The sequence below is a fragment of the Panthera uncia genome, chromosome E3, assembly GCF_023721935.1.
Source record: "Panthera uncia isolate 11264 chromosome E3, Puncia_PCG_1.0, whole genome shotgun sequence".
Taxonomy (NCBI): Eukaryota; Metazoa; Chordata; class Mammalia; order Carnivora; family Felidae; genus Panthera; species Panthera uncia.
This window is the reverse complement of record NC_064815.1, coordinates 20,026,703-20,049,615: the sequence shown is the minus strand read 5'-3', so window position 1 is coordinate 20,049,615 and position 22,913 is coordinate 20,026,703. Positions and strand designations below refer to the sequence as shown.

The window sequence follows — 22,913 nt, the reverse complement described above, 5'->3', positions numbered from 1 at the left end:
TGAGTTCTGGCTCAGTAACGCTATTTAAAAGAGAGGGAGGGGAGATGGAAAGAATTATGGTGGCTGTTCCACTCGCCCAGCCTCCTTCCTCACCCTGCCCTGCCAGTGGCCCCAGAACCACCTCTGCAGGGCCCTGGGACTCCACGGAATATTGTTTGAAAAACCCTAATGTAGCCCTCAAATGTAAACTGAGACATGAGCCCAAGCCTTCTGACCCCAAGTGCAAGGCCCTTTAACACCAAGGTCTCGCTGGGGCACCCGGGTGGCTCAGCCAGTTAAGGGTCCAACTCTTGATTTCGCCTCCGGTCACGATCTCACAATTCATGAGTTCAAGCCCCGGGTGGGGCTCTGCGCTGACAGTTCGGAGCCTGCTTGGGATTCTCCTTCTCTCCCCCTCTCTCTGCCCCTCCCCTGCTCACACTCTCTGTGTCTCAAAACAAATGAATAAGCTTGGGGGCGGGGGGGAGTCTCGCTGACAAGCTGGGGCTCATCTCGGGGGCCGTGCCGCGTGCCGGGGTCTCACCGTCCATGTCCAGGCGCTGCATGATGATGGCCAGTTCCACCTCACTCGGCATGTACCCCAAAGAGCGCATGGCCATTCCTAGCTCCTGCTTGGAGATGAAGCCGTTCCCATCTCGGTCCAGAACCCGAAAGGCCTCTCGGATCTCTACAAGGGGAAAGCAAAGAAGGTCCAACGGTCACACGTCTTGGTCTCTTGCGCTGAAATGATTGGTGATACTCTGCTGAACACTCCTAACTGCTTTACGAATAGCAATAGGTCAGAACCGTTTAATCAGATGAAAAAAAGCAGCCAAAAGAGGGACAAAAGAAAAGAGAGGAAGAAAAGAAAAAGCAAACAGAAAGGAAGAGAAAAGGAAATGCGAACTAAGGAAGGGAAGGGAAAAAAGAAAACCAGCTTCGGAAGGCCCGGACCATCCTTAAACCCCGCGGTCGGCGCACAGTTGGACTGTGGTCCCAGTTGACGCTCGTGTTAACCGAGGACACTTCCTGAGCAGGAACGAGCAGTTGGGTTTCAGCTGTGAGGAGAGAGCTGCCTCTTAACCTGGGCCATTCGTTTGCAGGAAAGAAGAGATTCCCCTTTGCCCACCGGTGTCTCAGCTCCCTACCGCTGTGGGAGAGGCACAGAGAGCTCTTTCAACCTCAAAGGAAGACAGGAGTTAAGTATCCTCCTGTTTTTATCTCATGCCTCTAATTTACAGCTGTTTTATGGCTATAAACAACCTCGGATCGATAAGAGTGTCATAAAGGCCCAAAAGGCATCTTTAATCACATCCTCTCCGGGCCGGCGGAGAATTGGACTCTGCTATCAATAAGGCCACTCCACTCGGCAGGTGATCGCCTGTCCTCTGACCCCAACCTGAGCTGTTCTGCGTTCCACCCAGAGCCCCTCCCTCCAGAGCCCCGGCAGCCCGTCAGTCCTGGGTGGGCTGGGTGCGTCCCACCACATCCTACCACCGCGAGGCAGGGCACAGGGAAGTCACTCGAGACCGTGGTCTCAAGATGACAGGTTCATCAATGGGATCTGAACAGCAGACTTGGCCGGCTTTGACCGCTCATCAGTAAAGCCGGTGCAAGCCCGGGTATGGCAGCTGCCAACATCCATCATGCTGTTCAACAAGTATCGGCTGTCTGTACCCAGGGAGCACGGAATTAAGTGCCGCAGAGAACGAACAACAATCTGTTGGGTGCCGTGGTTCTCCTCCAGAGCCCTACGCTCCAGCCGGGAGGGAAAGATCCATGCAGAAGCTTGCAGGAATTCCTCCAACTAACATGAGACACTGGGCCTAACCCCTTTACCTACTAAATACCTCCCTAAATATCTGGCCGTGCTCCCGGCAAATACCCTGAACCACACCCTCACCCAAACAAGCTTCGTCCCTTCCCGTTGGTACCAATTTCCCGCGGCTGCTGTCACAAATCACCACAAACGTGGCAGCTTACCACAACAGAAATTTATTCTCGAAGCATCTGGAAGCCAGAAGCACGAAATCAGTACCCCTGGACCACAATCAAGGTGTGGACGGGGTTGTGGTCTCTTAGGGCAGAATCTGTCCCTTGCCTCTTCCAGCTCTTGGTGGCTGCCTCTCGTTCCTCGGCTTGTGGCCAGGTCGCTCCAATCTCTCTGCCTTCATGGCCCCATCACCTTTTCCTCTGCTGTCTCCCATCTTCCCCTGCCTCTCACTTATCAGGACACTCATGAGGGCATCTAGGGCCCTCCCAGGTAACCCAGGATAAGCTCCTCACCGCAGGGTCCTCAACTTAGCATCTGCAAAAGCCTTTTTTTCCCCAGGAAATATTTACAGGCTCTAGGGATGAGGGCCTGGTACCTCCAGGGCCCCGTTTTCCGACCGCTGCACTGTCCCAGCCGGTATTCCCACCTGAGATGCCCTGTCTTCCTCTTCACCTGCCCAAAGCGTGTCAGGCCTCCCACAAAAACATCTTTGCTCACCATGGCCAATGTTCTCTCCCTGTCTGTTACTGGTCGGGGGGTGGGGGGGGGGGGGGGTCATCCGTCTTCGGACTCTCACCCACACCCTGAAGGGGGCGCTACCCAGACAGGTGTCCAATGGTGGATCCTCCCTGCACAAGTAAGGATCCCATGTAAGTAGCAGATTCACCATGGGTACGAATTCTGCCTGCTGAATGCTTTCTGAGAATAGGTGTGGGCTCCAGCAGACAGAAGACCAGCCTGTGCGCCGGGACCCTAGGCTCCTGGCCAGGCGCATTAGCTAATTAGGTCCACAGCCAAACCCGGAGGCCTCAGATTTCTCATGTGTAAAATGAGCTGGGTTGGCCACGAGGATCCCTAAGGTCCTTCCAGACCTTTTCTGGGGATCTGTGGACATTGTTAAAGTGTTTAAGAGAAGAACAGGAAGCCTGTGTTCTCCTTCATACCCTATTAATCTGCTGTTCAAACGCCCCTCTTTTTTTCCATTGAGGATAAAGAAAAAATTTCAGTCTGGTCCAAATTCTGAATCAAGGGGTTTGTCTGCGCTTTTAGGCTTTTCTCACCAATGAAACATGCCCAAGATTCCCTAAGGCAGCCATATGTTTTCCTACCAAGTCCCAGGTGGCCCGGAAAGAGCTCAGAGCCACTGCTCAGCTTGAGGTCATGGCACTCAGCACTCGAGGACAGCGGGGCGGAGACCACGGCCTCATATGGCCTGAGCCCAGATGCCAAGGGCAGGAGGATGCAGACGCAGGGGCTCCCAAGGTGGGAGTCGGCTCGCCAGGAAGTCAGCCTGCCCCTGCCCTGCAGCGGGGGCGGGCTTCTCCCTCAGCCTCAACCCCCCCTTCTGAAAAATGGGTTGGGTGCTAGCCTCCACATCAGGCCTCTACTTCCAGAACTGGCACAAAGCAAGCGGCAATAGAAAGTGTCAGATGATGACAGGGGCCCAGGCTGGAGTCAAAGAAGAGGCCAGGGTCCTAGGCGGGCCATCCGGATGGCCGGCTTCCGGCTGACCTCTGCCCCCTGTTCTCCTTTCCCGAGTCACATCTCCACTTCTCCTCCGTCTGACTCAGTCGTGAGCTCCCTGGCTATTACAGGGCTTGGCCTCTTTCCTGGGATCCCCTGTATGTCCTAGAACTTACAAACGAACTGGCCTGTATCCCTACACGGGTCACCCCGGAGAGGCCGGACCAGGGATGTTTGTGAACTCGGCCTGGAAATGAGGGCCTTGAAGGGTATGCCTCCTGATCCCCACCTCGCTGCCCGGGCTGCTCTACAGTTGCCTCCCCCTTGGGCTGCTGGAGTCGGACAGCGTCCATCCTGGAACTGCCCTGGGAAGGGACACGCTTCCCCGAGTCCTCGAACCCCCACGGTTTGCTGTTCTGCCGTGAGTAACCAGGCCAGCCCTGCTCCAGCCCTGCTCCAGCACCGCGCAGGTACACATCAGCTCAGAGTTCTGTTTTCTGTGGCCCCCAGTAAGTGGGACAAAGCTGTAATTCTGTTTGCCCAGAATATCTGCTCCTGGCTCCTGGGTAGAGAGGGAGAGAGAGAGAGAGAGAGAGAGAGAGAGAGAGAGAGAGTGTGTGTCTGCAAAGGCAGACAAAGCTCACTAACTTCGTTTTCTTTCAAAATAACAGGGACAAAAAAAAAAAAAAAAAGGACAAAACTAGAAATCCATCATAGGAGCCTCTGGAGACTTAATCTTTCCAGGGTAGGGAAAGCCCAGGCAAACGAGAAGCTTATTAGAAGGAAATGGGTCTTGCAGCCGGAGACATGTGATGTGTGCCTCATTTTATTTTTATTTTTAATAGCAGAACAGGGTGTGAGAAATATGCCCATAAAACCAGTGGAGACACGGAAGCAGGCCGGATCCCCCTGCCTGTGGCTACAGGGCAGGCTGCTGGCAACACGAAGGGGCTCTGGCCACTGGCCACATCCTTGGGAAGTGGGGACCACAGATCAAGTTGCAGGAACAACCCAGTAATGCGGAGCACTTTTCCCTGGAATTTATCCCCTCTCTGGGCTAAAGTCCCTGGTGCTTCAGGGTTACATAAGCGTGCTGTGCTTTTGGTCTTTAAGTACATTTCATGCTCACACAATACGTGCACATCAGGCAACGGTATGTGATTCTTCCGCCTCCAAGACGCCTTTGCAGGCCACAGTAGAGGGGACAGCGGCGGTGACGAGAGCCTGTCCCACTGCCAGTTTGTGGTGTATGAAAGTGGCCGTGGTTAAGTGCCTCTCTACCCTGATGTCCTGGGGCCGAGCAAGGTCTTGACTAGAAAGCACGCTGCTCTAGAGCCCAAAAGATTTACTTCTCATTACACCAGCAAGTGTATTTTCTTAAAAATATCAGAGCCACCACTGGGACGACCTGTATCCCTAAGAACCAGGCTTTGGGTCCATGACGCTCTCTAGGGACATAGCCAGTTCGGGCAAAAACAATGGCAGAGGCTGGACTATCATACAGAACAGATTCATCAGTCAGGTCACTCCAATAAAGTGTGCATGAGAGGACATCCAACCAGAGTCAACAGTCGTCGGCTAGCGTCTGGCCTTGAAGACGCAGCTGAAATTCACAGCGCTAATTTGCAAACTCAGCTCGGTAATGAAGAACAATACTTTTTCCTATCTCAATCCCGGCTAGATGCGAAATCTGCTCAGTCTCCACAGACATGTGTCCCTAGGAAGAATATGGGCTTCAGCCACAAGAAGCGATCACTCTGTTAACGAACAAGATGTGTTCTGTTGACAGACGTCACTGAGAAATGGCGGAACCAGAGACATGCAGTTCAGCATGGCAATTATTAAATACCCACAGAAGTGTACCAGAAAATACACGATCGGAGCCTCGTGGTCTTTATTCAGGAAAATTAATAGGACAGGGACTGGGGCAATGAGAAAAGAGATTTAGAAGGATTTGCACCTTTTCTGAGAAGGACGAATGAATACTTAGAGGTGATTAATACAGCCATTCATTCGATGAAGAGTTGCTGTTTACTTATTACAGGCCATATGCTGTGCTGGAACAGTTGGGTAGCAAAAGAAACTTTCCAAGCTATGAGAAAATTATAGTCTAGTTGGTCTAGTCTAGTCTAGACCGAGAGGTAATGGGATCTTCATACCAGAGAATGACAAGAGCAGGAATCGGAGTCCACACAAAACCCCATGGACGTCCTTCCATATGAGAGAGATGACCCTATGGAAGGGTCACACCGGAATCCTTTGGCATTAAGAGATGAGGGGAGGGGGCGCCTGGGTGGCTCAGTCAGTTGAGCATCCGACTTCGGCTCAGGTCACGATCTCACAGTCCGTGAATTCGAGCCCTGCGTCGGGCTCCGTGCTGACTGCTCGGAGCCTGGAGCCTGCTTCGGATTCTGTCTCCCTCTCTCTGACCCTCCCTCATTCATGCTCTGTCTCTCTCTGTCTCAAAAATAAATAAACATTAAAAAGAGAGAGAGAGATGAGGGGAGGAAGTGCACGAGGACGAGATGGCAAAGGGCCTTGGGAGCCGTGTGACCTTCACCCTACAAACCGGGGGTTGGCAAAGGGTGGCCTGTGGCCAAATGTGGCCCCCCACCTCTTTGGTAAATAAGGCGGGGTTTTTTTGGAATGCATCCATGCTTGCTCATTTACACACTGTCTGGGTCTGTCATCTACAGTCCTACTGCTTCCGCACTACACCTGTAAAATTGAGAAGTCGTGACAGCAACGGTTTGGCCCATGACGCCTGAAATACTCACACTTTGGCCTTTTATGGTTAAAATTTGTCAAGCCCTGCTGTAGGCCACAGGGAGTCCTCAGTGGTTATAAATCCAATCAACCAATCAATCAATCAATAAAAGAAAGGATCAGATTGATTTTTTTAATGTTTATTTTTGAGAGAGAGAGAGAGTGTGTGTGTATGTGTGTGTGTGTGTGTGTGTGTGTGTGTGTGTGTGAGCGGGCGAGGGGCAGAGAGAGTGGGGACGGGATGGGGACAGAGGATACGAAGCGGGCTCTGTGCTGCCAGCCCACGGGACTCCAGCTCACGAACCGTGAGATCATGACCTGAGCCAAAGTTGGACACTTAACCGACTGAGCCACCCTGGTGCCCCGGGATCAGACTGTTTTTTTTTTTAATTTTTTTTAACATTTATTTATTTTTGAGACAGAGAGAGAGCATGAACAGGGGAGGGTCAGAGAAAGAGGGAGACACAGAATCTGAAACAGGCTCCAGGCTCTGAGCTGTCAGCACAGAGCCCGACGCGGGGCTCGAACCCATGGACCGCGAGATCATGACCTGAGCCGAAGTCGGCCGCTTAACCGACTGAGCCACCCAGGCGCCCCTAGACTGGTTTTTAAACCAAGGGTTCCGGCATCGGGGTGGCTGGGAGGTGAGAAGCGGGGGCCTTACTGGGAGGACTCACCACAGTCTGCGGGAAGGTGAGGAAGCCGGGCTCACCCCCACAGCGCTGCTAACAGGGTCTGAGGCTTTTCTGCGTGGCCAGGCGGGAGGGCTCGGGAGTCCAGCGTCTAGGAGAGGGAGCGTTGAGGATGATGCTGGGGTTTCTGGTTGGCCTGATGGGGTGAGGACCGATCACATTAACCGAGAGAGAATTCAGGAGGAGGCACATACTTGCAGAGAGGGAAGGGAAGGGGCGTTTTGGTCACACGGCGTACAGGACCGTGAGACGTGGCCAGGCGGCCAGATCTGGTGAGCATTTGGCCATACGGGACCAGCTACTGCTGACAGTAATACTGGGTACCCAACCAGAACAGAAAGTGGGAACAGAATGACCGTAATTGCCCATAAAACGCTGGTTCGATCCCAATGCGGGTTTTAGCGTGAATGAGTTCCAATTCAATTCTGTTCAATCAGTCCACAAATACAACTGATTGGTTTCAATAAGCAGGGAACACGGAGGTGAGGCCTCCGACAGCCAGGGGGGCGGGGTCCTCAAGGAGGACCCATGTGCCAGGAGGAAGTGGGGTCAGAAGTGTTCCCGCATTTCATAATAGTGAGGGGACAGGCCACAGAGACGGGGGGCAGGATGGGGCTCCGTGCTGCTTTGTATAATGCCCTTTGTTAAGCTGGATTTTTTTTTCGTGGTACTCTCTCCAAAGGGCTAAAGGATCCTCACTCCTAGGTTATTTGCTGTTTGAGGTGCGACTCCATCCATTTCGACAAAGTGATCATTCATTCTGTGCTACTTGCACAGACGTAGATGGTAAGGAACACTACTAAGAGGGGTCCCAACCCTGGAGGCATTTCTCTATTTCTCTGTCCTTTATCTAAGTGGAGTCCTGTTTCACAAAGGAGGCTGAAAGAATGCAAGGTGTACCCAAGGGAAAAGAGAGCGCCCAGGAGATAGGAGAGAGAAGTTGAAACAGAAAACACCTGGAAGGGGCGCCTGGGTGGCTCCGTGGGTCAAGCGTCTGACTTCGGCTCAGGTCACGATCCCACGTGAGTTCGAGCCCCGCGTCGGGCTCTGTGTCTCCCTATCTCTCTGCTCCTCCCCTGTTCATGTTCTGTCTCTCTCTCTCTCTCTCTCTCTCTCTCTCTCTCTCTCAAAAATAAACATTAAAACAAATTTTTTTTAAAGAAAACACCTGGCAATTACATGGGGGAGGAGGTGTGCTGCCTACTGATGCGTTATGATCGCAAATCCATGTGTCGAAAGCTTATTTGTGGTTTGAATTTGTTCTGAATAACGTGTTTTGGTGACATTGTGCTGAAGGTAGATTTGAGGACCTTCTTATCCAACTCTCGCACCTGAAGTAGAGGGGACCATTGTGTCCTTGACACCACTGTGACGGCAACGGTGCCCATCACGTAATGGGCTTTTCCATTTTAAAAACCAGGAGGTGCACCCAGCAACGTGAGAGCATTTGGTCTGGGCAAGGCCACTCTTCGCCGATCTAAATGGCTCTCCAAAGACCCTGCCACACACTTGCTCTTGCTGTGCCAGACTCATCTTGGTTGGCGGTGGTGCTTAAACTGTGCGGCAATCTCAGGAAGAGACGGAACGTCTCCCCATAGTCAGCGGTATAAGCCACGTAACTGTCCCTGGAGTAAAACCATCTTCAGAGCCAACAAAACCTTGCCAAGAGCCAACCTTGCAGCCAACACAGGTACCATCACCTCCGACCTCCCTGCCCCAGCAGTGAGCGACCTAAGCCGGCAGCTGGTACCCAACTTTTAGTAGGAAGGACGGACTCTACCGAGAACCAACTCATAGAAAGGCACACCTCCAACTTTGAGCTTTGTTTGTTTCCTCTCCCCTTGGCCTGAACAATAACGTCAATAATCTCTCCCTAGCCTGAAGTAGGCTATTCCTTTATTGGCTACTTAGGAGGCATTCTCCTGTATGCTACTGGCTTATGATATATTACTATTATAAATGATAATTCCCACAATGAACCTGATTAAATAAATTATCAGCAAAGGCAATCTCAGGATCTAAGCATAATCTGTCTCGAACCAAACAAGGTGAGCCTTAGGAGAGCCCGGAAGGAGGCTGAGAATTGTAGTCAGTGCAACAAAGAGGGCTTTCCGGTAGGGGCACAGCGTGGGCGAGGGGGCAGAAGGGATGTACTCTCCCAAGAGGGTGGCAGGCAAGGGCCCCTGTTGGGAGGCACCTGCAAAAAGATATGGCTGGCAATAGTGACCATCCCTCCCGGATGGCATAATTGCCTCTGTGATCTAAGGTTAGAATATAGAGTTGAGCAGGGCTCCTGTAAGCCCACCAGCCCCAGACTCCCCATGAGTCACTGGTAACTCTGGGAACAGACAAGAGCCTGTGTTGAAAAACTTCAAGGGCCTTCAAAGCACTCAAGACTGGCAGGCCAGCGAGGCACTGCTCATCCTGGGTATCTCAAGCACCCCCATGCGTCTGGCCTTTTTCCTTACCTCATGGTCAAAATGGCACCTTGCATTAAAAAACAAAGCCAACTCCTCCCCTAGCTGGCGTTCAGAAAGAAAAGCATCTCAGTAACTCAGTAGGGGGTGAAACTAGACAGAGACTCCATATCCCCAGGTCATGAAAAATAATCATTTCTTTCCTAAAATTGGGTGGCACAAGGCAGTCAAAAAGTTAGGGCCATTTGTAAGGGCTTAGGAGCTGGCACAGAGTTTATCTGTCCCCAAAATTATACCTCCATAGATAAAGCAGAAAATTCTGCTTTTAGCATGCCAGGTTGCTTCAGCTGATGGAAAATTCCCCAACAGTAAAAGAGCAAAGCAAATTAGAATAGACACTAACAATGAAAGCCCATCCCAGCCAGGGGCACCCTGTGTTGGACAGAATGTTCCAGGCAGGGCTGAAAGGAAAAATCATTAAATTAGATGTGAATATGTATGAGGGTGAGAATGGCCGGAGGGTCTTTATACAAAACAACAAGCTGATGAGTGAGGAGAGAAGAAGGGCAGTTTCCGTTTTTGGGGGGTTCTGGACTTGACCTCTGGGGTCAAAAGACCAGAGCTAGACCCGCACAGGGATGCAACATTTCACAGGTTACACATTGATGTATGCTCCTCAGGAAAACGCCCCCTAAATGTATAAAGAAAAAAAATAATCATCTACTTCACCGGCTAGCAATAACCACCGCTAATAATATATTATGGCATTTTATTCCAAACTTTTTACATACACATATTCTTAATTACATTTGGATCATGCACTCTCTATAGCTTTGCACGTTTTTTTCCATTTAACACACAACCATCTCGATCTTCCATACAGTTTATTCGTCTTTAGAGCATCACTTCTGATGGCCACGTGGCGTTCCGTAATATGCCTACAGCGCAACTGGGCTCACCACGCTCCGAGTGTGGCACGTTGAGATCGTTTCTGCTCTTAAATAATGCTGCCTTGGAAATTCGTGTATGGAAATTTTCACGTGTGTTGATGCTCATTTCCTTAAGATGATATCCCAGGAATGGAACTGCCGGGTCAAAGGGCAGGAACATTTTTAAGGCACTTAATACATATTGCCAAGTTGCCCTCTAGGATCCATTTCTGCTCGCAACACCTGACACAAGCTGGGGGGAGGGTCCCCACCCCTACTAATTCTCCAACTCTCTGGATATCCATCCGGCGTCTGGTGATTCCGTCCAACTCTGACATTAACTACTGCTCACAGGTAGTGTAGACCTCACAGGTCAAGCCCCACAAAACTGGCCTCGCTTCAGACGTCGGCCGCAAGTCTAGGCTACCTGTACTTCTGAATGTCCAGCTATAACGTCGGGGGTTCCCGGGGCACCTGGGCGGCCCCGTCGGTTAAGCATCTGACTTCGGCTCAGGTCGTGATCTCGCGGTCTAGTTTGTGAAGTCATGCCCCACATCAGGCTCTATGCTGACAGCTCAGAGCCTAGAGCCTGCTTCGGATTCTGTGTCTCCCTCTCTCTCTCCAAACTCCCCTGCTGGAGTGTGTCCTCTCTCTCTCTCTCTCTCTCTCTCAAAAATAAACATTAAAAAAGAGTAATAATAATAAAGTCTGGGGTTCCCACGATCCCGCCTTGGGCTTGATCATCACTAGAACGGCTCACAGAGCTCTGGAAAGCTCCTTACTTAACATTTACTGGTTTATTATAAGGGATACAACTCAGGAACAGCCAAATGAAGAGATGCCCAAAACAAGATCCGGAACGGGGCTGAGGGGGTGTGGAGCTTCCTGGGCACACAACCCTCCCAGCACCTCAATGTGCTCACCAAGCCGGGAGCTCTCTAAACCCTGTCATTTAGGGCTCGGCAGGCTCTGTCATGTAAACATGGCTCATGAAGTCACTGGCCACCGGGAGTCGAACTCGATCCGCAACCCTCTCCCCTCCCTGGAGCCCGGGCATGAGGCTAAAGGCTCCGACCCTCTCATCCTACCTCGGTCTTCCTGGCAACCAGCCCCCACCCTGAAACCATCCAAGGACCCCAGCCACCCATCAACACATTAGCAGACAACTGACACTCTTTCACCACACCAGCTCACAGGGAAGGAGGGCTCCCTGACGAGGCAAGAAGAAGGGTGAGTGGAGGAGAGCTATGCTCCTGACCCCAGACTAGATCTGCTTCGGGGGCAGGATGTGGGGCCGTTTGCCCCAGGAGGAGACAGCCCAGCTCCCACAGCCCAGCAGACCGAACAGCTTCATGGGGACTAGCCTGGTGCCTCTGCACCAAAGGAGCCACGTCTCACACAACAACCAGCACCTTCTCCGAGAAAATGAGGCAAGCAGCCCGGGACAGAAACTTAGGCGCTGGACCATTTGGCATCTACAGCAATATCGCAAGCAGCACATCGAGTGGAATTTATCTGTGAACAAGACGGTAACAATCAATACAATTAATTTTTCATTAAGTCACACTGTTCCTGTGCTACAAACGTTAATATCCTGAGATCGGAGAATCATTAACATCCGAGAAAACAAAATCATTTTGTGGATTTAGCACCCACGTGGAGGCCAAAAGAACAAGATCCAAGTTCCAGAAATAAACCAGAAGCAAGCTGAGTAGAGAGCGGGAGACATCCTCTCCGGAGTGGCTCACACCCGATTCTCTTGAGAAGCTAAATTTCTCTTCAGATCACTCAACTCCATTCAAGCCAACAAATATGCCTTGGGCACCTCCCGTGCGACGGCACCACTCTAGGCACTGGGGGCCGCGTCCCAGGAGACGGAAACCGAAAAGCGAAGAGGACAGCCGACGGGGAGAGGGGGACCCACTCTGAGCCCACAGTGGGAAGGGAATGTGGAGGACAGCTTAGTGGTTGGAAGTCAGATTCTTTCTCTGGCCCTCCCAGAGGATCATTCTAGACACCAGATCTTTCCCCCGACCTCTGTGATCTCTCCTGCGCTGGAAACAGGAAACAAGTTTACAACAGAAGGACCAAGAACCAAGCCCAAGGAAACACGAGGGGCTATTACTGTTTTTGTTTTGTAATGAGGAAACGATTAGTTTTTTTAAGTTTATTTCTTTTGAGAGAGACAGAGAGAGCGTGCCAGCAGGGGAGGGGCAGAGACAGAAGGGTACAAAGGATCCGAAGCAGGCTGTGCGCTGACAGCAGAGAGCCTGATGTGGGGCTCGAACTCCCGAACTGTGAGATGGTGACCTGAGCCGAAGTCGGACGCCTAACCGACTGAGCCACCCAGGCGGCCCCAAGGAAAAGATTCATTTTAAAGGAGGTACAGCTTTGTTTTGATTCTGTCACTTCCTGCCAAGGGAGAAGGCTCTGTGCAGCCCAGCACACGGGGTTCGAGAACACCCAGGAAGAGGGTCTGGGGTTGAGCAGGAGGGGGGCTCAGGCCTTCTGTGTGACCCACTACTGAGTAAGGGGGGCCCTTAGGAAGCCCGCACATCCATCCATCCTTAAAGGACAATGAATGGAAGAGCGACAGACAAAGCCAAAGAGCACATCATGGACACCTTCAGAGCAAAGGGCCTATGAAAGTATCACATTTGGTTATTAAAACCTTTGCCTCATCTCCACATCCTGCCAGGGGAAGCCAGCGTAGCACACGGCCTTTTCATTCCGCCCCACGGTAAGAAACGCATTGCACATCACGACAGACGCATAACGTAGCTATAATACACAGAAGTTGTGCGTATGTGCGTGCATTAGGTCGAACCATACAAAATTGCTTTTGTACAGCTAAAAAATGGTCAAATATCAGCAGTTTCTTCTGGTTCCAACTACTATGTGATAGATAGCTCACGTCGATTATGTGCTCGGTCTGTACCAGGTACTGCTCTGAGCATTCTTGGTGTATTAGCTCATTTTTTTTTTTTTTTTTTTGAGACAGAGAGAGGGCACAAGTGAGCGAGGGGCAGAGAGGGGGAGAGACAGAGCGAGAGAAGTGGGGCTCACCCGAAGGGGGGCTCGAGCTCACGGGGGCTGCATCTCCAACTCACGAACCGCAAAATCATGACCTGAGCCGAAGTCAGGTGCTGAACCGACTGGGAACCGGCCAGGCACCCCGGCATATTAGCTCATTCATGCCTCACAACTCATGAGGTAGGTTCTGTCATTAGCCCTCGCCCAAGGCCATGTGGTTGCGTCAGGACAGTGATCTGAACCCTGGTCTTCTGGCCCCCCCCGCCCCGGGGTTTGTCCTCCTAAGCTTCATTTTCGACCTCTTCAAACACATACCTCCTGAAACAGTACACACCCTTTCTGCCGGTGACACTGATATTTCCTATTCTTTTTCTTTCTTCTTTTCGAAGCACGCCCCGGTTCACTAAATCGTGCTCACTCTGCCCGAGTAGCTCAGGACCCACACTTGGAGGAGGGCTGGCCTGTCCCCTGTCTTGGCTTCCCCGGGGTAGCCTCTATCTCACGATCACTCTCTGGCCCTCGCCCTTCTCGTCACATCAGGCTCTCCCCCAGCAGCCTCCTGAGCTTGCCCCAAGATCTCCCCGTTGCCCCTGAACCAGTGTCTTCCCCCATCACTGCCCCGGTAGTGGGATCATCCCGTTTCCCATGTCTCCACTGAGCAATTAGCTCTCGCTCACTGCCAAGGAAGCGGCACAGGCTACCCACCTCCGTACCAACGTCGACTTAACAACCACCTTTCTGGAGTCCCCGAGGGATGTGACATTCTGGAAGATCAGAGAAAAGTCTTTGTTTTTGTAGCCCCCACAGGCCTACCAATCCTTTTTTTAAGTTTATTTATTTATTTTGAGACAGGGAGAGAGAGAAAGAGAGAGAGAGAGAGAGAGAGAGAGCGCATGAGCGGGGAGAGGGGCAAGAGAGAGAGAATCTCAAATGGGCTCTGCATTCTGACAGTGGGGCTGGATCCCACGAACCGAGAGATCATGACCCAGGCCTAAATCGAGAGTCAGATGCTCAACGGACGGAGCCCCCCAGGTGCCCCCCCAGGCCCCCCCAGTCTTAACACATAACACCGGCTGAATGACAGATTTCGTCCTTCAGGTCTGAAACCTCCCAGCTGCACCTCCAGCCCTGGCCTCTGCCCCGCCCGGAACAGACTCGGTCACAGATCAGGAAGGGAGGCGGAAGCAGACAGGCCCTCCTGGCCATAGGCATCTACCAGTTTTAGAGGCTAACCCGGCAGCACGAGAGGACAGCGACGGTCACACCTGTTTCCCTTCACTTCTCGGCACCAAATTCACCCATCCTGCGGTCTCTTCGACCGAGGCGGGGCCGGGGCCTAAAAGAGGGTCCAAGAGACTCGAACGCTGCCTGGGCAGTTCAGCCCACAAAACAAGATTTCTCGTAACGTCACCCTCCACGTAATTCATGGCACTGAGACTCGGGGCAAAATGACAAACGGTGGGAGTTGGAGACATTGGCTCCATTCCAGAAAATGATTCCCCTCCTGTTGTGTAATTTGTCAATTTTGACTCATCAAACCAGGCCTTCCTTTTCTCACGTGCAAGGACACACATAAGCACGGCCCGGGTCTCGTCCCTACTGGCCTCACAAATAGAGTCAGCCCCGGAGTTGCTGCCTAAAGAATGGTAGCCGGATGAAATTTAAAACAGCGTGAGTCCAAGCCCCCCTGGTAAAGCGTGAGAAGGAAAAGGCGCAGGAGGTTTGGGCTGACACAGGGCCGCTCGGCCCCTCGGAAGGCCACGGGATGGCTCCCTCCCCCAGCTCCCCAAATTCCCACATGCCAGCCTTCCCATCAGCTCCGACCACACCACTTGCCCCTCCATTCTGCCTTCCGGATCACCGATAAATATCGGGCCTGGATACGAAAGAAATTGTTCTCCACCGCAGGCTGCATAAATATCCCATTATCAATAGGAAGCAATTTATTTGCTTAAAATCGCCAACTCTCTCATTTTGTTTTAACACGCTGGTTCTCTATCAAAATGAGTCTGCACCTTTGAAAAGACTATTTTCAAAGCCTCGCACTGGCTCGAGCATGAGAAATAAAACTGAAATCAGCTGAGGCAGACTGGCCTCAACCCAGCCCTCCAGTGTTAAAAGGGCAGCTCAGATAAGGGGGGGAAATTGCTTTAGGAATTCTACCCAGACACTTAATCCTAAGTGAGTCACAGGAGAGTGAGCCAACTCTTCCAGAAGACACGAGTACGTGCAGTTAGGCACACGCGTGCACACACACTCACACACATCATTCCTGATTTCTCCTAAAGCGCAGGTGACCCAGCTGGGAGGAAGCTACCGGGCCACACATGTCCACGCAGACTTCCAAATCATGGAAGCAAACGGCATGATGAGGCGACAATGAAACCATGGAGAAAAGGATGCATCGCCTAATATCCAGGGCTGAAATAATCAGTTGAGAACTTGGAAAATATTAAGTTACAACTGTCCATCACACATCTACCCAAATCTGCTTTTGAAAACTTAACAAAGGGAATTAAAGCAATGAATTGGACAGCAAAAAAAGAACATCTTTCTAAAGAACTGAAAGCAGGTTCCTACATTTAAAAAACTGATGAAGGCAAAAAAAACCTGGGAAAAGGAAACCAAAATAAATTGACATATGGCCGACAAAGGGATAGTCGGATATGCAAAAGATTTTACTAGGATGCCCCAACAGAAAAATGGAAAAAGGCACAGATTTCCCCCCAAAAGGAAAAATACAGACAGCCAAAAACCATATCAAAGAGAATTACATCCGTTAGTTTTTTTCACTTGTGCTATTTTTTTACTATTAATTTTCTAGCGCAAATAGGGTCTGTCTGTCAAATTCATCGTCAGTCAATAAATATTTGCTGGTGTGTACCAGGTACGACACACTTTTGGGAGCTAGGATATGACTCCCACCTCACTCAAAGTAAAACCCACAGTGCTGACAGTGGCCTACAGGGCCCGACGCAATCTGCCTTCCCACCCTTATCTCCCCGATATTACCGCCTACTTCTCTCCCCACTCGCTCACTCCACCCCACCCCGGTCCCCTGGCTTCCTTGCGGTTCCTCTAGCATACCCAGCTCCTGTAAACCTAGGAATTAGCAGTGACTGTTCCCCCTACCCTTCCCGCCTCTGGCAACCACCAATCTATTCCCTGTCTCTGTGAGTTCCGGTCTTGTGTGTTTGGTTTTGAATTTCAATCCGCATCGTGAGCACAGCAGAGAGTCCCGACGCCGTGTGCTCGTGGGCCCAGAGGAAAGACAGACAGTAAACAGTAGGCCCTTGGTAAAGTTAGGTAACGCGGGGCGTAGAGGCGTGGCAGGAGCTACAGAAAAGACAAGACCGAGGAGGGGAGTAGATAGCACTGCAGAATCATGGGGGGACGGGGGTTGGGTAGCAGTGTAAGTCCAGAGGTTAGGGCAATGGAGCTGCAATGAGAAGACATTTGAGCAGCTGAAAGGAGTGGTCCACGGGTTATCTATGGAAGAGTGTTCCAGACCTAGGGAATAGTCACTGCGACTCCCTAGGGGCACATGAGCCCGGTACACTAGAAGAGCGGCAAGGAAGCCAGGGGACCGGGGTGAGGTGGAGTGAGTGAGTGGGGAGAGAAGTAGGTGGTAATATCGGGGAGACAGAGGTGGGAAGGCAGATCACGTAGGGCCCTGTAGGCCACTGTCAGCACTATGGGTTTTACTTTGAGTGAGGTGGGAGCCATAGAAGGTTGCTGAGCGTCAGAGTGACTTGCTCTTATTTGCGTGTTAAAACGATGAAGATATACAGGATGGCCGATATGTACACACAGAGGTGCTTAACGTCACCAGTCATGAGGGAAATGCAAACCACAGTCACAATGAGATATCACGGTGCACCTGTCAGAATGGCTATTATCATCAAGACAAGAAATGACCTGTATTGACCAGGCTGTGGGGGAAAAGGGAGCCCCGGTGTACCGCAGGTAGGCAGGAGTATTAATTGGTGCAGCCACTGTGGAAAATAGCACGAAGGTTCCTCAAAAAATTAAAAATAGAACTACCATATGATCCAGCAATTCCACTTCTGGGTATTTATCCAAAGAAAATGAAAACACGGACTCGGAAAGATATATGCCCCTAATGTCTGCTGCAGCATTACGTACAACAGCCAAGATAAAGAAGCAACCTAAGTGTCCATGTACGAATGAATGAATGAATGAATGAATGCAGATGCGCTCTAGGTACACAATGGAATACCACTCAGCCGTAAAAAAAAGAATGAAATCTTGCCCCTCACAACGATGCGGATGGACCTTGAGGATACCATTATGTAAAGCGAAGTGAGTCACACATTGAAAGACAAATACCGCGTAATCTCGCTTTGTTTTGGAATTCAAAAACAAACACACAAAACCATGAGACAGAGAACAGACCGGCGGTTGCCAGAGGCGGGAAGGGTAGGGGGGAGGATGAAATAAGTGAAGGGGGTCGAAAGGCACAAACTTGCAGTTAAAAAATAAATGTCACGGGGATGTGACATACAGCGTGACCGCGGTTGATAATACCGTACGGCACGTGTGAAAGTGGCTAGAGAGTAGATCTTAAAAGTGTTCAACACAAACAAATTTTGTAACCAAGTGTGGTGACGGATATTAACTAGACTTACGTGATCATTTCCCAATATATACAAATCTGGAACCATTGTGTTGTGCACCTGAAATTAATATCATGTCGTATGCCAATTACACCTCCGTTTAACAAAAGGGAGCTCTGGCTGCTGTGTTAACACACTTTGGGGAGAACTCAGGAGCAGAGAGGCTGCTGCAATGGTCCAGGCAAGAGACCATGACTCACGCAGGAGGGAGGGGCGATCAGGTTCTGGATGCGTTTCTTTTTTTTTTTTTTTTTTTAATTTTTTTTTTTAACGTTTATTTATTTTTTGAGATAGAGAGAGACAGAGCATGAACGGGGGAGGGGCAGAGAGAGAGGGAGACACAGAATCGGAAGCAGGCTCCAGGCTCTGAGCCATCAGCCCAGAGCCCGACGCGGGGCTCGAACTCACGGACCGCGAGATCGTGACCTGAGCTGAAGTCGGACGCTCAGCCGACTGCGCCACCCAGGCGCCCCTATGGATGCGTTTCAAGGTAAAGCCGGCAGAATACCCTGAAAGGTGAGGTGTGGGATGTGAGAGGAGGAAGGGAGGCAGGAGGGCCCCGTGGTTTCTGGCTACAGCCCCTGGAAGGTCAGCAAGGCTTGTCGGAGGATGTGCCCAGAACTGTCGAAGACACAGGGTAAAAGCAACTCTTCGCGTATGCTGGCAGAGGGGCACACGGGTGCACTGTCTGCGGGCCAATCAGAGCAATAATTACAAAAGCCTTAAAAAAAATCTGGACCTTGTTTGAATCCTGATGAGGGCAAATCTGAAACGGACACTTTTGAGAGAACCGTAAGAAAGAAATAAGCTAATTTAAGTTAATTAGAGAGATATACGGATCCGATTATGGATGATGATACAGAGTCTGGGCTTTGCTTTAAAATACTCCGGGGGGGGGGGGGCTTGCGTGGCTCAGTTGGCTGAGCATCCGACTCTTGATTTCAGCTCAGGGCATGATCCCAAGGTTGTGGGATGGAGCCCTGCATCAGGCTCTGCACAGAGTGTAGAGCCCGCTTCAGATTCCCTCTCTCTCTTTCCCTCTGCCTCTCTCCACTGCTCGCACACGTGCTCTCTTAAAATAAAAAAGTAATTAATTAAAAATAACACTTCAGGAGAAAATGCCTGGGGGCAGAAGCGAGAGAAGAAATACGATAAATAAAATGTCGACACTCATTGAAGTTCCATGATGGCTACTCAAGGGCTTACACTATTCTCTGCTTTTTGGTATGTTTGACAATATCTATAATAAAGACATCTCAAAGTGTCTTTAGACGCGGCAATTCCGTTTGCAGGCATTTATCGTAAAAGAGGTGTGTACAAAGATTCATCCGCAAAGACGTACCACAGCCGTATTTTTAATAATAAAAAATGGGAAACTACAAACAGTAAGTAATGAGCTAAATATATGATAAGAGGCCACTCTTTTAAAAAAAGTAGGAATATCAAATCTATCTCGATTAATACAGAAACTGAGTATATGAGAAGAGTGCATTTCAAATAATGTGAAAGGGTGGCTTCAACAAATGATGTCAGGACAACTAAGTAGATGGCTGAATAAAAAACATAAGAATAAAACCACAGTCCACACTTTCCACCAAAATAAATTGTGGAAGAATCAAAGGTTCCCGCCAAAAATAAATTCCAGAAGAATCGAAGGTTCAATACACAAAATGAAGTCCTAATTATATTAGAAAAAAGCCACAAGGAAATTTTTGTAAAATCCCAGAGTGGATAAAAGGCTTGTACAGGCTGTACTAAGCAGGGAACAAATACCAAAAGCTGTAAAATAAAAGATCGATAATTCTACACAATTTTTAAAAGCTTTTTAAAAAAGCCTTTTCATGGCAAAAAAAAACCCCCAAAAACCAAAAAACAAAAAACAACCCTACAGTACCTTACGTCAAAGATCAGAAACAAAATGGAAACATCTGCAGTGTATATTACAAAGGAGGCGCTCATTTCCCTTATATTGAAAAAGCTCTCGTGTACATCAATGAGAAAAAGGCCACCAAACCCAAAGCAGAGCGTTCGGAGAATATGAGCAGCTAGTTTCCAAGAAAGGAATTACGAAGCATGCATAAAACAATGTTCGCCCCAACCCAGGATAAGAGAAATGCAAAGGAAAGCGACGTGTGTATAACATATTTCAGCCGGGAGGCAGGTAAGCGCATGAAGTTTGATAACACGCTGTGTAGGTAAAGCCGCGGGAAACGGACCCTCTACACATCGGGTGGTAGGGCTAAAAACTGGTAGAATCTCTTTGAAGTGCGCTAAGGTGAGCTCTGTTCTATGAAAACCAGGGCACACGTGGGGCGCCTGGGTGGCTCAGTCTGTTAAGCGTCCAACTTCGGTTCAGGTCATGATCTCACGGTTTGTGGGATTGAGCCCCGCGTCAGCACAGAGCCGGCTTGGGATTCTCACTCTCCCTCTCTCTCTGCTCCTCTCCACACCCCCCTCCCAAAATAAATAAATAAACTTAAACACACACACACACACACACACACACACACACACGGTCCCAAGTTAAAGCTGGGTGATGGGCCCCCATGGGTGTACTTTACCCTTGAATTGTCCATAACAAAACATTGCAAATTACAGAGATCTGAATCAATTCAAACACCCATGAACAGAAAATTGGTTAAATCAAGTATACTACACCCAAACAATAAAAGACTAGGCAGCTGTAAAGAGTAAGAATTTTCTTTACATCCTGATGTGGAATGACCTGCAAGAACTATTGTGAAATGAAAAATGCAAAAAGGTGTCGGTCAAATACTACTATTGGTGTAAAAAGAATTAAAAAAAAAAAAAAAAAAACAGGGGCACCTGGGTGGCTCAGACGGTTAAGCGTCCGACTTCAGCTCAGGTCATGATCTCACAGTTCATGGTAGGAGCCCAGCATCGGGCTCTGTGATGATGGCTCAGAGCCTGCTTCAGATTCTACGTCTCCCTCTCTCTCTGACTCTCCCCTACTCCCACTCTGTCTCCCTCTGTCTCTCAAAAATAAATAAATGTTAAAAAAATTAAAAAAAAAAAAAAACCCACGACACAAACTTGCTTGGGAAAGTATAGGCTGTCCTGGTTACAGGAATCCAGTAACCGAGGCTCTCCTGCAGAAGGGAACTGGATGAGGGGAGGAAGGATAGGAATAGGGGGACACTTTCACAACAGCCACTTTTCTGCCTTTTGAAAGGTGTGCCATCAATGTGCTAGCTATTCAAATTAATAAATAAGATTTAGGACTGTAAAAATCTATGCTAAGTCATTAATAGTGGCTGTCGCTGGGGGTCAGGGTTATGGGTCATTATCACTGTTTTCCAAATATTCTACAAGGAACTTGTATCTTGAGGGGAGAGAGAAGGTTATGTCTGAAAGGGCAGAAACGAGGAGGCGACTTAATCAAAGAGCTTCTCTCAACCATCGAAGAGAAAGTGATCCGTGGCTCCTGGTGGCCTGATGCTGCTACAGCCCTCTCCTTGCCAGCAACACCGCGTTGCAATGTTCTGAGCTCCCGCGGGGCGTCAGGGACCAGGCTGGGTGGGGACCCGATGCAAGGTGAGATCTGGCCCTGCCCTGCCAGCACGCACGATGGGGCAGGTGGGGAGGGAGGCAGAAACGCGGACAGGCATGACAGCACCATGTGATGAACACTCCAACACCCACAACTTAAGAAAGCTGGGGGTGGGGTGGGGCGGTGGGGGCGGTGGGCAGGGGTCATGGGAGGAACGGAATTTCGCAGTAGGAAAATGCACGAGACCTTTACAGACGGATGGCAATTGGCTTCCAGGTTATATGGTGATGATTCAGTTTAGTGTCAACGATAGAATAGCTGACCCCATTTGTTAACTGGCATCCCTTGGTGACTCAACCTTGGAACAGTTCCTCACCATTCACATTGGTCCTCCAGTGCCGGGCCCAGCTAAATTTGCTAACCATTCCTCTTCACGCCTTTACACTTCTGCCGCGTCTCAGCTCAACAGTCTTGCTCCGTGCCCAGCCTCCTGCTGCTGTTCTAAGTGACCTCGAGATCCTGAACCGCTGCTTCCCTCCTATCTTTTACCCCCTCTCCGCTCAAGAAACCTCACCCACGGCCCCATCCCGATCCTCGCCCCTACCCAACCTGCCTGCCACTCTGAACCTTAAGCTCTACCATTTCACTCTCGTAGCACAAGCTCCTATTTTTCCAAGGGTCACTCCCATCCAGCTTCTCTTCGGTCTTCTGAGACCTTCAGCCCTCAGCACTCTTCCAGACCGCCAGCCCTCCCGGTTCTTCTTTGCCCGTTCAACGCAATCCCACGGAGTTGCATCCCACGGAGCCTCCCCACCTCTGTGGCCAGAGACAATCTTTTCCCCATGCCTCTAGGCAAGACCTTCATGATTCTTCCCAAACTCCAAGTCCCGCTTTCCAAATCCTTCCCCCAAACCTCAGTGAACACTGTTGTCCTCCAAATGCTCTTCAGAAAAGAGGTCAGCCCAGAACAGTTTTAATTCCTCACCCCTCCTCCCACGTAAGCTTACCTCCCATACCCTTGGTCTCTTGGTTTGCCGTAGCCATTGCCAGTGCGGGGGGGCTCAAATCAGACTCCCTTAGGGCCGGGTGGCCCCAAGGCCTGAGGCCACTGCCAGGGTCTCTCGCTCACACATAGTTCCTAACTATGCACCACACTCGTGTGTGCGATCTTGCCTCCCCAGGGGTGGTCAAAAGGGCTAAAGGACACACTCCAGAAGTTCGTGAGTATTAACTTCCTGCAAATTCACTTTTGGCCAGAGAAGAAAGCAAAGAGCTAGGAAATAAATCCCCTCTCCATTCCTCTCTCCAGTGGACGGTCCCCAAACAGTGTTTGTATATAGCCTATACGGACACATCCCGCACAGCTAAGACCTCACAAAACAGTGGCTAACGTGGCAACGGATCACTTGCTGTTTGCTTCTCATCCTTCCCCCTCTCGCTTCTCTATCCCCTCATTCTGTTGCCCTGGGTTTGCACCTCCCCAAAGACTTTA

The 22,913-nt window shown here is 50.3% G+C and overlaps 1 protein-coding gene across 1 annotated transcript in view; it reads right to left on the bottom strand.

Moving 5' to 3' along the window:
- The window catches only part of CALN1 (calneuron 1), a 270,634-nt gene extending 248,169 nt beyond the window's left edge, over positions 1-22,465 (bottom strand). The window contains exons 1-2 of the mRNA XM_049639377.1: positions 22,429-22,465; positions 524-667 (exon numbers count right to left, since the gene is read on the bottom strand). Of these exons, the coding sequence (XP_049495334.1) occupies positions 524-667; positions 22,429-22,465 (181 nt within the window). The remainder of the gene's footprint in view (positions 1-523; positions 668-22,428) is intronic.
- Between the last annotated feature and the right edge of the window lie 448 nt (positions 22,466-22,913).